This window comes from Oncorhynchus nerka, linkage group LG22 (genome assembly GCF_034236695.1).
Source record: "Oncorhynchus nerka isolate Pitt River linkage group LG22, Oner_Uvic_2.0, whole genome shotgun sequence".
NCBI lineage: Eukaryota > Metazoa > Chordata > Actinopteri > Salmoniformes > Salmonidae > Oncorhynchus > Oncorhynchus nerka.
Window position 1 is genome coordinate 76,380,394 of NC_088417.1, and position 13,214 is coordinate 76,393,607.

The 13,214-nt window shown below is 34.9% G+C and overlaps 1 protein-coding gene across 16 annotated transcripts in view; it reads right to left on the minus strand.

Annotated features, from left to right (window-relative positions):
* Nucleotides 1-341: 341 nt before the first annotated feature.
* The window catches only part of LOC115105761 (RNA-binding protein Musashi homolog 2), a 392,467-nt gene continuing 379,594 nt past the window's right edge, over nt 342-13,214 (minus strand). For 6 of the 16 annotated variants that reach the window (XM_029628126.2, XM_029628122.2, XM_029628120.2 and 3 more), the window contains 2 exons: nt 10,199-10,269; nt 342-5,428 (listed from right to left, as the gene is read on the minus strand). In XM_029628126.2, coding sequence (XP_029483986.1) covers nt 10,228-10,269 — 42 coding nt within the window. In that variant the 3' untranslated portion in view covers nt 342-5,428; nt 10,199-10,227. Of the gene's footprint in view, nt 5,429-10,054; nt 10,096-10,198; nt 10,270-13,214 lie in introns of all 16 variants that reach the window. The other 10 variants (XM_029628121.2, XM_029628118.2, XM_029628125.2 and 7 more) reach the window with 5 other exon arrangements.

The window sequence follows — 13,214 nt, forward strand, 5'->3', positions numbered from 1 at the left end:
ATGCAATGCCAAAAGAGCACACTAGCATGAGAGAAAGAAGTTGATGTCCATTGATGGATATCCATGGTCATACTTATTATTATGCAAAACTATTCAAATGTAGCTGTAGTAAAATAGTAATAAAATACTGTGGACAAAAATGGTTTTGTCTGATTCTGTACAAAACTAGGCAAACATGTACATGCATGATTGTATAATTCCTTAAATGCTGCATTTAATATGAGAATGTTGAAATGATTCGAATATTGAGAGAACATCAAATTTAATAGGACAGACAAAATTAATAATACAATGTTATTACAACAGTTAAGCAAATCAAAAATAACAATGAAAACAAGGAATAAAACAGTATATTTTTTTTATTTTTTTTCTCCAGACAGACATCGATTTCTGGACCATAGTAGAGGATGGAAACCTTTCACAAACATTTTTTTCATCATTATTATTATTTGAAAATACAAATATAAAATTATACTTTCCACATCTGAGATGTGAGAGACCCCCATCCATTTGAGTTTATGTTACAACAGGGCTTGAGCAAAGCCATACAAGAAGACCTGAAAGATGCTTTCAGACGTCAGGCAGTTCTGTCAGTCTCTCGCCGTAAAAAGTCTGTTAACGTTAAAAAATGGGCAAGTGTTAGGAATGGGCAAGGCAAATCAGGAGCAGACAGCAAATTAGTGAGGATAGCTCAGTGGAAGGCTGCTCCTCCACACTGGAAAACAGTGGGTGTTACGTGGCAGGACAATAGCCTCATTATGCTGTGGAGTCATAGAGGACTGCTCACTTTTCCTCATACGTTACTACAGATTGGAATAACAACCGTGCACTCTGATCCACACACGTTAAGAGTATCCTAAATATACCAGAGGATGTTTCACTTATTGGTTAACAGTCATTCATAATGTATTACCTATGCCAGACCACTGAACAAGGTCTATTTTGAATTTTGAAGACAATGCAATGCCAACTGAGCACACTAGCTCACCATAACGTTGACTCTTTTGACAGCGAGGGATGAAAACAGTGTTGGCTACTAAGTTATACAAACCCAAGGGAGATAGGGCTTTGCTGTGTCTAGAATACAGAGGGATCACTATTCTCATCTAGTCAAACATGTTCACATGAGGGATATACAGGTCAGACACATAACATAACATGTATGTACTGTACACAGACTAATGAACATGGGGGAGATGGTGATTCATGGATGATGGCATGAAATGATTGGCCATTGCCTAGCACTTGCCTCAAGATTCAAGTTTAAATGAACAAGGTCGAACACAAATATCAACACCTTCCAGGTCGTTTTTTAACATTATTTTAGATTTTTTTCTCAAACCAACATTTTTCCAATGGATTTGTTTTAGTATAGTAAGATGTGTAACATTCATCAGCTGTAAACTGCTGTCAATGAAAAAGACAATGACAGCAACAGAGGCATGCTACCTTAAAGTCCAAGCTAATATTGAACACAGATCAAAGGGGAATGAGCTATTTAAATGGGATGACCAGCCTTTACTTTAATCAAAGGAGGTGTCTACTATAGACTAAGATCCTCAAGGCATTGTAATGGTATCATAGGCTATAGTAAGTATATGCTACTCATATCTATTCAATCCAACTGCTAAAGACCTTTGTGTAGGGCCTGGACTGCTGATTTCATCCTGCCAGTTCCACATACATTTCATTTCTTTGTGAACATGTTGTTATGGACAGTACATCTATGAACTGATTACTCTAAGAACTACTATTTTATTATCAACTCCTGTATAAGTCTAATTGAATTCACCCATAATATTTGACTTTCTCTGTCGTCCAATTAACTAAATCCTTGACAAAGGTCGAAATATATACATATATTCAAGTGTTGCAAACTATTACGAGTGAGAAATACATGGATATCTAAGCTTACATGTATACCCCAATTGTAACCCCCGCTATAGACATTACAGTTTTACTGACCAACTGAACTACTGTTTGAAGACACTCAACAACAGGTGAACTAATTGAAGACAATCTTCAGGAGTATCTCAAGTTTATGCCGTGTTGACCACCTTCACCAGGTATGAAACAATCATTAGAAAGATTCATTCTGTGTCATCTTTGCTCCAAGTATGTAATGGCATCTAAAAGCTAGATGACTTCAAATTCTTTCCAAAGGTTGTGACGTAATAAGCATGTCTGTCGAGATCTGTGAGAACAACATTAACAGACAACATTCACCTAACTTTGATTAGAATAAAGCGCTGGTTTTCAGGGACTAAAAAAAGCATTCACAAAAAAGTATGTTTTTATGAGTAAAATGAAAGGCAGAAACATTTCAAAAACAGAGTGGTAATCCAAAAATAGCAGAGCCATACAGGCATCTGGGATATAGTGTAAAAACATTAAAAGATATTACAGTTTATTATTATTAGTAGTGTTATGATTATTAATATTATTATTATTATTGTAGTAATCATCATTAATATGTTAGAACTTTCTAAAAAATATGTTTTTTGTTGTTGCTTTCACATAAAATCTTTTTCCTAATTATAGCTTGTGTCCCTGTTAAAAAGTAATCCAAAATAAACATTTTGCATATCTAGCGTTAACATTTAAGGTAGTATGACACACCCCTTTTAAACATTCAAGGGAGGGGATCCAAATAATGCCTTGTTTAAAATTCCATCTTACAGCAATTTGATTCTCTATAATTCTTCTATGAGAGCTTTGGTTAGTTGAAACCATGTGAGATCGGTAAAACACACACACACACACACACACACACACACACACACACACACACACACACACACACACACACACACACACGGGGAACAAATGACATGGAACTGCTATTAAAATAACTGTTTGCAAATTTATGTCAAACTTTTGATAATAAGAGAAAGTTCTATCCTTACTGGTCATAAATCCACTAATAACTACAAGTATTATCTTAATTACATAACATCTACAACTAATTACAAGGAGATAGAGGAGAGTAAGAGAGCGAGAGAGAGGGGAAGAGAATGTGACAGAGAAAGGAGAGGAAAAAGCCAGAAAAAGAGAGAACGACAAAGAAGAGCATAGACCACTACACTGGTATCAAAGACAGCACTCTGTTACAAGTTCATTTTTGTTTGTTTTTTTGTGTGATTTTTTTTTTTACACACTATTGAAATACATGGATGATCAACAAAAGATTGTATGTGGTGACAGGGAAGGGAATGGAAAGAGAGAAATCGATGGATGCACAGTACATTTTAATAATATCATATTACAATTAGTAACCACAAAAATATCAATAAAATCCCCTGATTCAAAATTGAAATCAGTGAAGAAGCATCTTTTTCTTTTTTTAAAAAGTTTTGTATTTCTTTTTTTCCTTTTACATTTGAACATTACAATGGTTCTCTTCCGTTTTCTCATTTAAATTATTACTTGATCATATCTCCACATCATTCAAAAGCATCCAGCATTTTTCTTCACCTGGTTGTTCTGAACCAAAGAGATAATGAAATGAAACATCAGGTGAAATGAATTGTCAAACATATTTGCAGCAGGAAAAGTACATCAGAATATACACCACTCATTCCATCATCATGTTTACAAATCTTACTGCACTTTAAAGCATGTCGTTAAATGTCTCTATAATTGAGCAAAACCTGTCCCTACACATACTGTAAGAAATTAGCGCAGCAGCTATGGTTACCAGGATGAATAATTTATTCAGTGTCTTCTATTGGCTGGATCTAAAATAGCATCAATATTTTAGATTAGAAGTTGGCGTACACGATACAATGAAATCCAAAGACATGACCACAACACATTGGTAGTAATTAATCAGTTAATTGCTATTTGCCAAGCTGTTTGTGTATGCCTATTCTAGAGAGGAGCAACATCCAATAATCCTTCATACTTCACCCCAGAGACAGGACCATTTTAAATAGCCAACATATACATGTGCAAATAGGAAATGGCCTGTTCTTTCTTTACTGCTCACAGTGCAATGATTTATACATTTTTTTTTTCCATTCAATGTTTGAATCTATTTGCCACTAAAATAAATTAAACCTCTCAACGATTCCAAGGTATAACTCACAGGGCTGAGGTATGGTATCAAATTGTTTTCCTTCCCAATTCATTCAAAAGAGAACTGATGGAGTCCCAAACTTAAGAGGAACAAGCGGGAGGAAACAAACAACAACAAAACAACAAACAACAAGTTGAGCTTTTCTCTCAGGAGTATAAAAGTGTCTGGATGCGCAGAGTACTGTAAAATGCTTAGGCTCGAGTTCTATTCTTCAACACTAAGTACAGTGTGCTTTGGATTAAATGATCACTCAAATAATATTGATCTCTTAAATAACACTTGGTTAGACAAAAGATACCGATGATCTTTTATCCATTTAAAAACTGTGCGCTGAACTCACCACTTGTAAATGCACTGGTTTGACACTTGTAAATTTATTCAGCTTGAGTATTTCCAGAGCAAGCCATCAGTGTTGAAATGTGTTGTGTCCATCACTGGGGTAGTCACTGTCTCTGAGCAGTAAAGGATAATAGTATTTGTTTAGAGCTTTTTTTTCTATTCACGCGCTAGAACATTTCTTTGACACACCATCACAAAAATATGCTATTCTCTCATCGAGTTGGTTATATGCAATGACTGGAATAGTATTTACAGTTACATTTCTTTTTCTTAAGTCTTTGAATTCACAATGTATTTATATGAAATGTTTTATAGTATACATATCTTTTTCTAAACAACAAAAACAACACTTGTAAAAAAGGACCATAAAAATATTGGAGTCCTCTTTGTATTGCCCAAAAATAGGTAATTATGGTTAACAATGAGACATCACAATAATTAAAAACAGCTACTAAGATTTATTAGTTAGTTACCCTCTCGAATTTTCATTTGAAATGAAATTGATGTTTTTTTCCAAGACTTTCCACTTTGGATTTCTTTTATGCACATAAAAGAAATCCAAAGTGGAAAGTCTTAAAGCGCTGATCTTTTTTGATTAAACGAATTGGTACCAAATGTGAACACATTACTTCGTACATTCTCGACTATGACCCCCGAAAGAGAGAAGCATACCCATTTGCATACATACACTACAAGAGAAAATCAAAAAATGACACAAGTAATTAGGATCAAACCAAAATGCCTCTCTGTAAAGCTAATCAAACAACTAATAAAAGGAAGGAAAAAAAGTGAATGAAATCATCAAGAAATGTCATAACAAACCAGGTTGTCAGGTTACAGGTTTGGATTATGGTACAGCAGTTTTCTTTCCTTTCTGAGATGATTTTTTTGATGTGGTTCCACCATTTCTCCTGGGTGATGCTGTAGTGCTTGAAGTTGGATGACATCACCTGTACACAGAGCCAATTAGAAGGTTCGGTCTGTCTTCCCTGGACCACCAGATAGACTCTGCTGAATAACACAGATGCAGTGGAACAATTAGGAGCATGTACATTTCAATAGCACACAACATGAGCACCTAAGCTTCACCATAACCTAGCATACTAAGAAAACAACATGAGCATCGTATAACAGTACGTTGTTTGCTACTATACTAACACTATGAGTGAGTCAGTGAGGCATGTACAGTATATACACACAACCACACCCGCACGAGAGACCACAACTGCATTCTACTATAGTGAGGTCATCACAAGGAAATCTATCAGGAACTCATTCTCCCACAATTCCAGTTTACACAGATTGCATCTATTACTGTTGCTTTCTCTTGCCTCATGCACTTTGAACAGCATCAGTGTTAAGGAGGGTGCTAATTGAGTGTGTTCAATTATATTAGTGAGTTTCATAACTGGAACATTGGCTATTACCTTCAGATGACTCCCTAACCAACAATGTCAACCACAGGCAATAGGAATTACACTGAATTTGACATGTCATGTGCTTGCTTTATTTGACACATTGGCCTGAGTGATGCATTGTATGTAGACAGACCAGGCTTCAAAAGTGTTAAGTCCCTAACATGTTTTGGAATATTTTGGGGGGCAGTAAGGACAAAATACTTGTTGCCTTGCATGTTTCCGTCCCAGATTACAAACTGTACTGTACAGTAAAAGTGAACGGAGAACAAACCCAATCATCTGCCATTAATGCAAACTAGAGAAAGCAACAGTACACAGTCAATTCATCCAAGAACTTCATTATTGTTATTCCATTTATGTAGGCCTATAGGATTAGTGTACACAGTCAATTCATCCAAGAACTTCATTATTGTTATTCCATTTATGTAGAGGCCTTTAGGATTAGTGTACACAGTCAATTCATCCAAGAACATCATTATTGTTATTCCATTTATGTAGAGGCCTATAGGATTAGTGTACACAGTCAATTAATCCAAGAACTTCATTATTGTTATTCCATTTATGTAGAGGCCTATAGGATTAGTGTACACAGTCAATTCATCCAAGAACATCATTATTGTTATTCCATTTATGTAGAGGCCTATAGGATTAGTGTACACAGTCAATTAATCCAAGAACTTCATTATTGTTATTCCATTTATGTAGAGGCCTATAGGATTAGTGTACTTAGTCAATTCATCCAAGAACATCATTATTGTTATTCCATTTATGTAGAGGCCTATAGGATTAGTGTACACAGTCAATTCATCCAATAACTTCATTATTGTTATTCCATTTATGTAGAGGCCTATAGGATTAGTGTACACAGTCAATTAATCCAAGAACTTCATTATTGTTATTCCATTTATGTAGGCCTGTAGGATTAGTGTACACAGTCAATTCATCCAAGAACTTCATTATTGCTATTCCATTTATGTAGAGGCCTATAGGATTAGTGTATACAGTCAATTCATCCAATAACTTCATTATTGTTATTCCATTTATGTAGAGGCCTATAGGATTAGTGTACACAGTCAATTAATCCAAGAACTTCATTATTGTTATTCCATTTATGTAGAGGCCTATAGGATTAGTGTACACAGTCAATTAATCCAAGAACTTCATTATTGTTATTCCATTTATGTAGAGGCCTATAGGATTAGTGTACACAGTCAATTAATCCAATAACTTCATTATTGTTATTCCATTTATGTAGAGGCCTATAGGATTAGTGTACACAGTCAATTCATCCAATAACTTCATTATTGTTATTCCATTTATGTAGAGGCCTATAGGATTAGTGTACACAGTCAATTCATCCAAGAACTTCATTATTGTTATTCCATTTATGTAGGCCTATAGGATTAGTGTATACAGTCAATTCATCCAAGAACTTCATTATTGTTATTCTATTTATGTAGAGGCCTATAGGATTAGTGTACACAGTCAATTAATCCAAGAACTTCATTATTGTTATTCCATTTATGTAGAGGCCTATAGGATTAGTGTACACAGTCAATTAATCCAAGAACTTCATTATTGTTATTCCATTTATGTAGAGGCCTATAGGATTAGTGTACACAGTCAATTAATCCAAGAACTTCATTATTGTTATTCCATTTATGTAGAGGCCTATAGGATTAGTGTACACAGTCAATTAATCCAATAACTTCATTATTGTTATTCCATTTATGTAGAGGCCTATAGGATTAGTGTACACAGTCAATTCATCCAATAACTTCATTATTGTTATTCCATTTATGTAGAGGCCTATAGGATTAGTGTACACAGTCAATTCATCCAAGAACTTCATTATTGTTATTCCATTTATGTAGGCCTATAGGATTAGTGTATACAGTCAATTCATCCAAGAACTTCATTATTGTTATTCCATTTATGTAGAGGCCTATAGGATTAGTGTACACAGTCAATTCATCCAAGAACTTCATTATTGTTATTCCATTTATGTAGGCCTATAGGATTAGTGTATACAGTCAATTCATCCAAGAACTTCATTATTGTTATTCTATTTATGTAGAGGCCTATAGGATTAGTGTACACAGTCAATTAATCCAAGAACTTCATTATTGTTATTCCATTTATGTAGAGGCCTATAGGATTAGTGTACACAGTCAATTAATCCAAGAACTTCATTATTGTTATTCCATTTATGTAGAGGCCTATAGGATTAGTGTACACAGTCAATTAATCCAATAACTTCATTATTGTTATTCCATTTATGTAGAGGCCTATAGGATTAGTGTACACAGTCAATTCATCCAATAACTTCATTATTGTTATTCCATTTATGTAGAGGCCTATAGGATTAGTGTACACAGTCAATTCATCCAAGAACTTCATTATTGTTATTCCATTTATGTAGGCCTATAGGATTAGTGTATACAGTCAATTCATCCAAGAACTTCATTATTGTTATTCTATTTATGTAGAGGCCTATAGGATTAGTGTACACAGTCAATTAATCCAAGAACTTCATTATTGTTATTCCATTTATGTAGAGGCCTATAGGATTAGTGTACACAGTCAATTAATCCAAGAACTTCATTATTGTTATTCCATTTATGTAGAGGCCTATAGGATTAGTGTACACAGTCAATTAATCCAAGAACTTCATTATTGTTATTCCATTTATGTAGAGGCCTATAGGATTAGTGTACACAGTCAATTAATCCAATAACTTCATTATTGTTATTCCATTTATGTAGAGGCCTATAGGATTAGTGTACACAGTCAATTCATCCAATAACTTCATTATTGTTATTCCATTTATGTAGAGGCCTATAGGATTAGTGTACACAGTCAATTCATCCAAGAACTTCATTATTGTTATTCCATTTATGTAGGCCTATAGGATTAGTGTATACAGTCAATTCATCCAAGAACTTCATTATTGTTATTCCATTTATGTAGAGGCCTATAGGATTAGTGTACACAGTCAATTCATCCAAGAACTTCATTATTGTTATTCCATTTATGTAGGCCTATAGGATTAGTGTATACAGTCAATTCATCCAAGAACTTCATTATTGTTATTCTATTTATGTAGAGGCCTATAGGATTAGTGTACACAGTCAATTAATCCAAGAACTTCATTATTGTTATTCCATTTATGTAGAGGCCTATAGGATTAGTGTACACAGTCAATTAATCCAAGAACTTCATTATTGTTATTCCATTTATGTAGAGGCCTATAGGATTAGTGTACACAGTCAATTAATCCAATAACTTCATTATTGTTATTCCATTTATGTAGAGGCCTATAGGATTAGTGTACACAGTCAATTCATCCAATAACTTCATTATTGTTATTCCATTTATGTAGAGGCCTATAGGATTAGTGTACACAGTCAATTCATCCAAGAACTTCATTATTGTTATTCCATTTATGTAGGCCTATAGGATTAGTGTATACAGTCAATTCATCCAAGAACTTCATTATTGTTATTCTATTTATGTAGAGGCCTATAGGATTAGTGTACACAGTCAATTAATCCAAGAACTTCATTATTGTTATTCCATTTATGTAGAGGCCTATAGGATTAGTGTACACAGTCAATTAATCCAAGAACTTCATTATTGTTATTCCATTTATGTAGAGGCCTATAGGATTAGTGTACACAGTCAATTAATCCAAGAACTTCATTATTGTTATTCCATTTATGTAGAGGCCTATAGGATTAGTGTACACAGTCAATTAATCCAAGAACTTCATTATTGTTATTCCATTTATGTAGAGGCCTATAGGATTAGTGTACACAGTCAATTCATCCAAGAACTTCATTATTGTTATTCCATTTATGTAGGCCTGTAGGATTAGTGTACACAGTCAATTCATCCAAGAACTTCATTATTGTTATTCCATTTATGTAGAGGCCTATAGGATTAGTGTATACAGTCAATTCATCCAAGAACTTCATTATTGTTATTCTATTTATGTAGAGGCCTATAGGATTAGTGTACACAGTCAATTAATCCAAGAACTTCATTATTGTTATTCCATTTATGTAGGCCTATAGGATTAGTGTATACAGTCAATCAGGGAGGACAAGTTCCACAACCAAAGCTGAATCATGTTGTTTTGTAAAAGCATGGACTTGTAGTAATTTGCCATTGCATGCATTTAGCTTAATAGACATATTAAACAAGCGTGTTTCTGTACCTGTACAAGTTTGTAGCATGGTGAGGTGAAATAGAGGGTTACTGTATGTATTTTAACAGAAGAAAGGAGAGGTGGAATTGGAGTAACAGAGTAGAGGTAAATCTACAGAAAAGACTGCTAAACAATATAAATGGAATATAATACCTCCAATAAGATGGCAACCGAACACCTGTTCAATGGTATCCATTTGTAAAAGCTGTCGCAATCAACGGGCCCTAAAAGTATACAGTTAGTACCTTTGTCAGTATGCATTTCAAGGGAAAAAAGAGTTAGTACATTGTATTGTATCCATTTTGTTCCACTAGCATGAATGGGTATTCTCTGTTCCTGTTCATCATTTTGATCACTAAAGCAACAGACAATCATCATAAATCAAATGTGTTTTTTATTCTTAGGGGGGGAAGAACCTGTCCCTTGTAGCATTTGACAGATGTCTTACTTAGTGAGGGTGTTTATACTGTTATTCACTGATCTTCAAAACACCACAACTACTGAAGGTCAATTCCACATGGTGACAGAATGTTCACATCTTCTAAATGATTCAGTTCATTCTAATGAACAGATGGAAGAGAGCTTGAGCTGAGTAAAAAGCTACAAGGGTGATTGAAAGAAAATATATCAAATGTATCATTAGGAAAATAGAGACAAAACAAAAGGAGCGCTTGAGAAGAGGGTGAATAGAGGCAAATTCAAGTGCAATGCGTTTTGAAGAGAAGAATTACAATCCCTCAACACAGTAAAGGCCATAGGGGCCAGCCCAGCCAACTACTGCACAGGGCCTAAGGACCTGTGAGGGACATAAGATTTCACTTTTTACATACGTATACTCATTCATGCCAACATAAACAATATTAATCAATTAAAATTCAATTCATGCAAAAGCTACTTAGCATCGTCAAACAAAATCTTCCATAATGAGTCATTCTGCATAGTGCCAATCAACCACATTGTCTGAACCATATCAGTGAACTGAGACACTGACACAGCATTCTTAGAGAGCAGAAACAACAGAACATCAATGAGTCTTTTCTTTTAACTGAGCCAGTTATCTAGCTTCTCATCTGTCTATTGTGTCTGTGACAAGTTAAGGAAGGTTTAAATAAACGCTTCAATGAAACACACCCAAAAATATCTAGAATGTTCATTAGCCATTCATTTTCTTTGTCATCTTGTTCAATTCAAATTCAAGGGGACAAATGAGCATGAGCCCAATCTATTATTGGTTATGACACAGGAACTGTTCTAGCATTGACATCGTCTGACGTCTCTCTAGTCAGTGCTATTACACCAAACTGGGAGATTGTGTGGCAAGTCCAAGTGACTGAAGTCATCCATGAGGTTGTAACCTGTCAAGTTCCAATATGTGATCTTTTGGCTGCATGTAACACAGAAATGAATTTAAAAACGTCATTTTAGTTCTGAATCATTTCCCTTCTTAATGTTGTGGATAGAGACTTCATCTGCCTGCACACTGAAGGTTGCCACGGCGATTCACTGGTTCATTTCACTCTGTTCGAATCATTGAGTCATTTTAAGGTGGATTAGGTTGAATGGAATTTAGTACAACTGAAGTAAAAATTAAAAACACATTTCACAACCCTTTTTTCTTGTGTAAAAAAAAGTATATCTGCATCAAATATATCATATCTCCCTTCAAATGTACTGTCGAAATACAATTTAACATTGTTAAAGGGCCTTCTTTTCACCAGTGTTTAGACAATGAACATTTTCTCATCTTCACAACAAAAGTTGAATCCCATGTGCAATACTATGAATCCAAATGGATTGAAAGCACTGTCAACCTTTATCTGAGTCAGCTAGACTATGGATACAAACGGAAAAGGTTCAAACAAAAGAACCCAAAACAATGGGCGCAAGCAGGCAATTTTTAAAAATCCATTCTAACAGTGTTTTAAAGAATTTTCTGCAATTAATCTTGTTCAATGGGCCTACGTTCCTTTTATACTTTCATGATGACTGTTTTCCTAAGTCCTCAGAGTTCTAAGTATTTCTGAAGCAGTTCATTCCCAGAGAATACATCCGAAACTAAAATCCGGAAAACATCTCCTGACATTTCCACTCTCTTTCTGACGCGCGTAAACTAGGAGACACTAACAAGCTGGTGTCAGGTTGAACAAGTTCACAGTGTTTAAAGAGACAGGTGACTGGCAGCGAGGGATACAAACTCAAGAGAATGCAGAAACTTTGGCAGTGCCAATTTAGCAGAGACAGGTCAGTAACAAGATTTAACATTGAGCAAATGAAATGGTTTCATAGTGTGTGTGTAAGTGAACTTCAGTCCTTCAGTAAATTCTATAACAAACATTGTCTTTCTTCCTAAATTGAGACCGACAAAGATTCAACCAATCAGACATGGCACAGCTGACAACTAATAAGGAAAGCTGTGCTCTGCCAGAAAAAATACCAATTAAATGTATTTTTCTGCAGCGTTGTGCTTTTGATGGGATATCATGTTTCAGTTTCACTTGATAGATACAATGTTGGCAATTGGCTAATTCCCTCTAATTAATACAGTCTCTTCCTCAATTGTTTTCTCCATTTTTTTAATTTTATTTTTTTATAAAAGTCTGATACTGTTGACAGGACAACACACCAGCCCTCTGATCTTCACCAACTGATTGATTCAGTCAAATCTCATTCAATCTTTTTAAAAGTTTGATTGACACAACACTTCATACACCTCTGAAGTGTAGTTAGTGGTGAACCCAGTCACAAGTAGAGAGGGAGTGCAGTATGCATTGCCTCCTTGTAACACTAACACACACATACATTATGTAGAGTGCATTTGGAAAGTATTCAGACCCCTTGACTTTTTCCAAATTCTGTTACGTTACAGCCTTATTTAATGGATTAAATAAATAATAATAATCAATCTACATACAATACCCCATAATGACAAAGGGAAAACAGGGTTTTAGATTTATTTGCTAATTTATAAAAAATAAAAAACAGAAATACCTTATTCAGACCCTTTGCAATGAGAATCGAAATTGAGCTCAGGTGCATCCTGTTTCCATCGGTGAAGCACGGTGGTGGCAGCATCATGCTGTGGGGATGTTTTTTAGCGGCAGGGACAGGGAGACTAGTCAAGTTCGAGGGAAAGATGAATGGAGCAAAGTACAGAGAGATCCTTAATGAA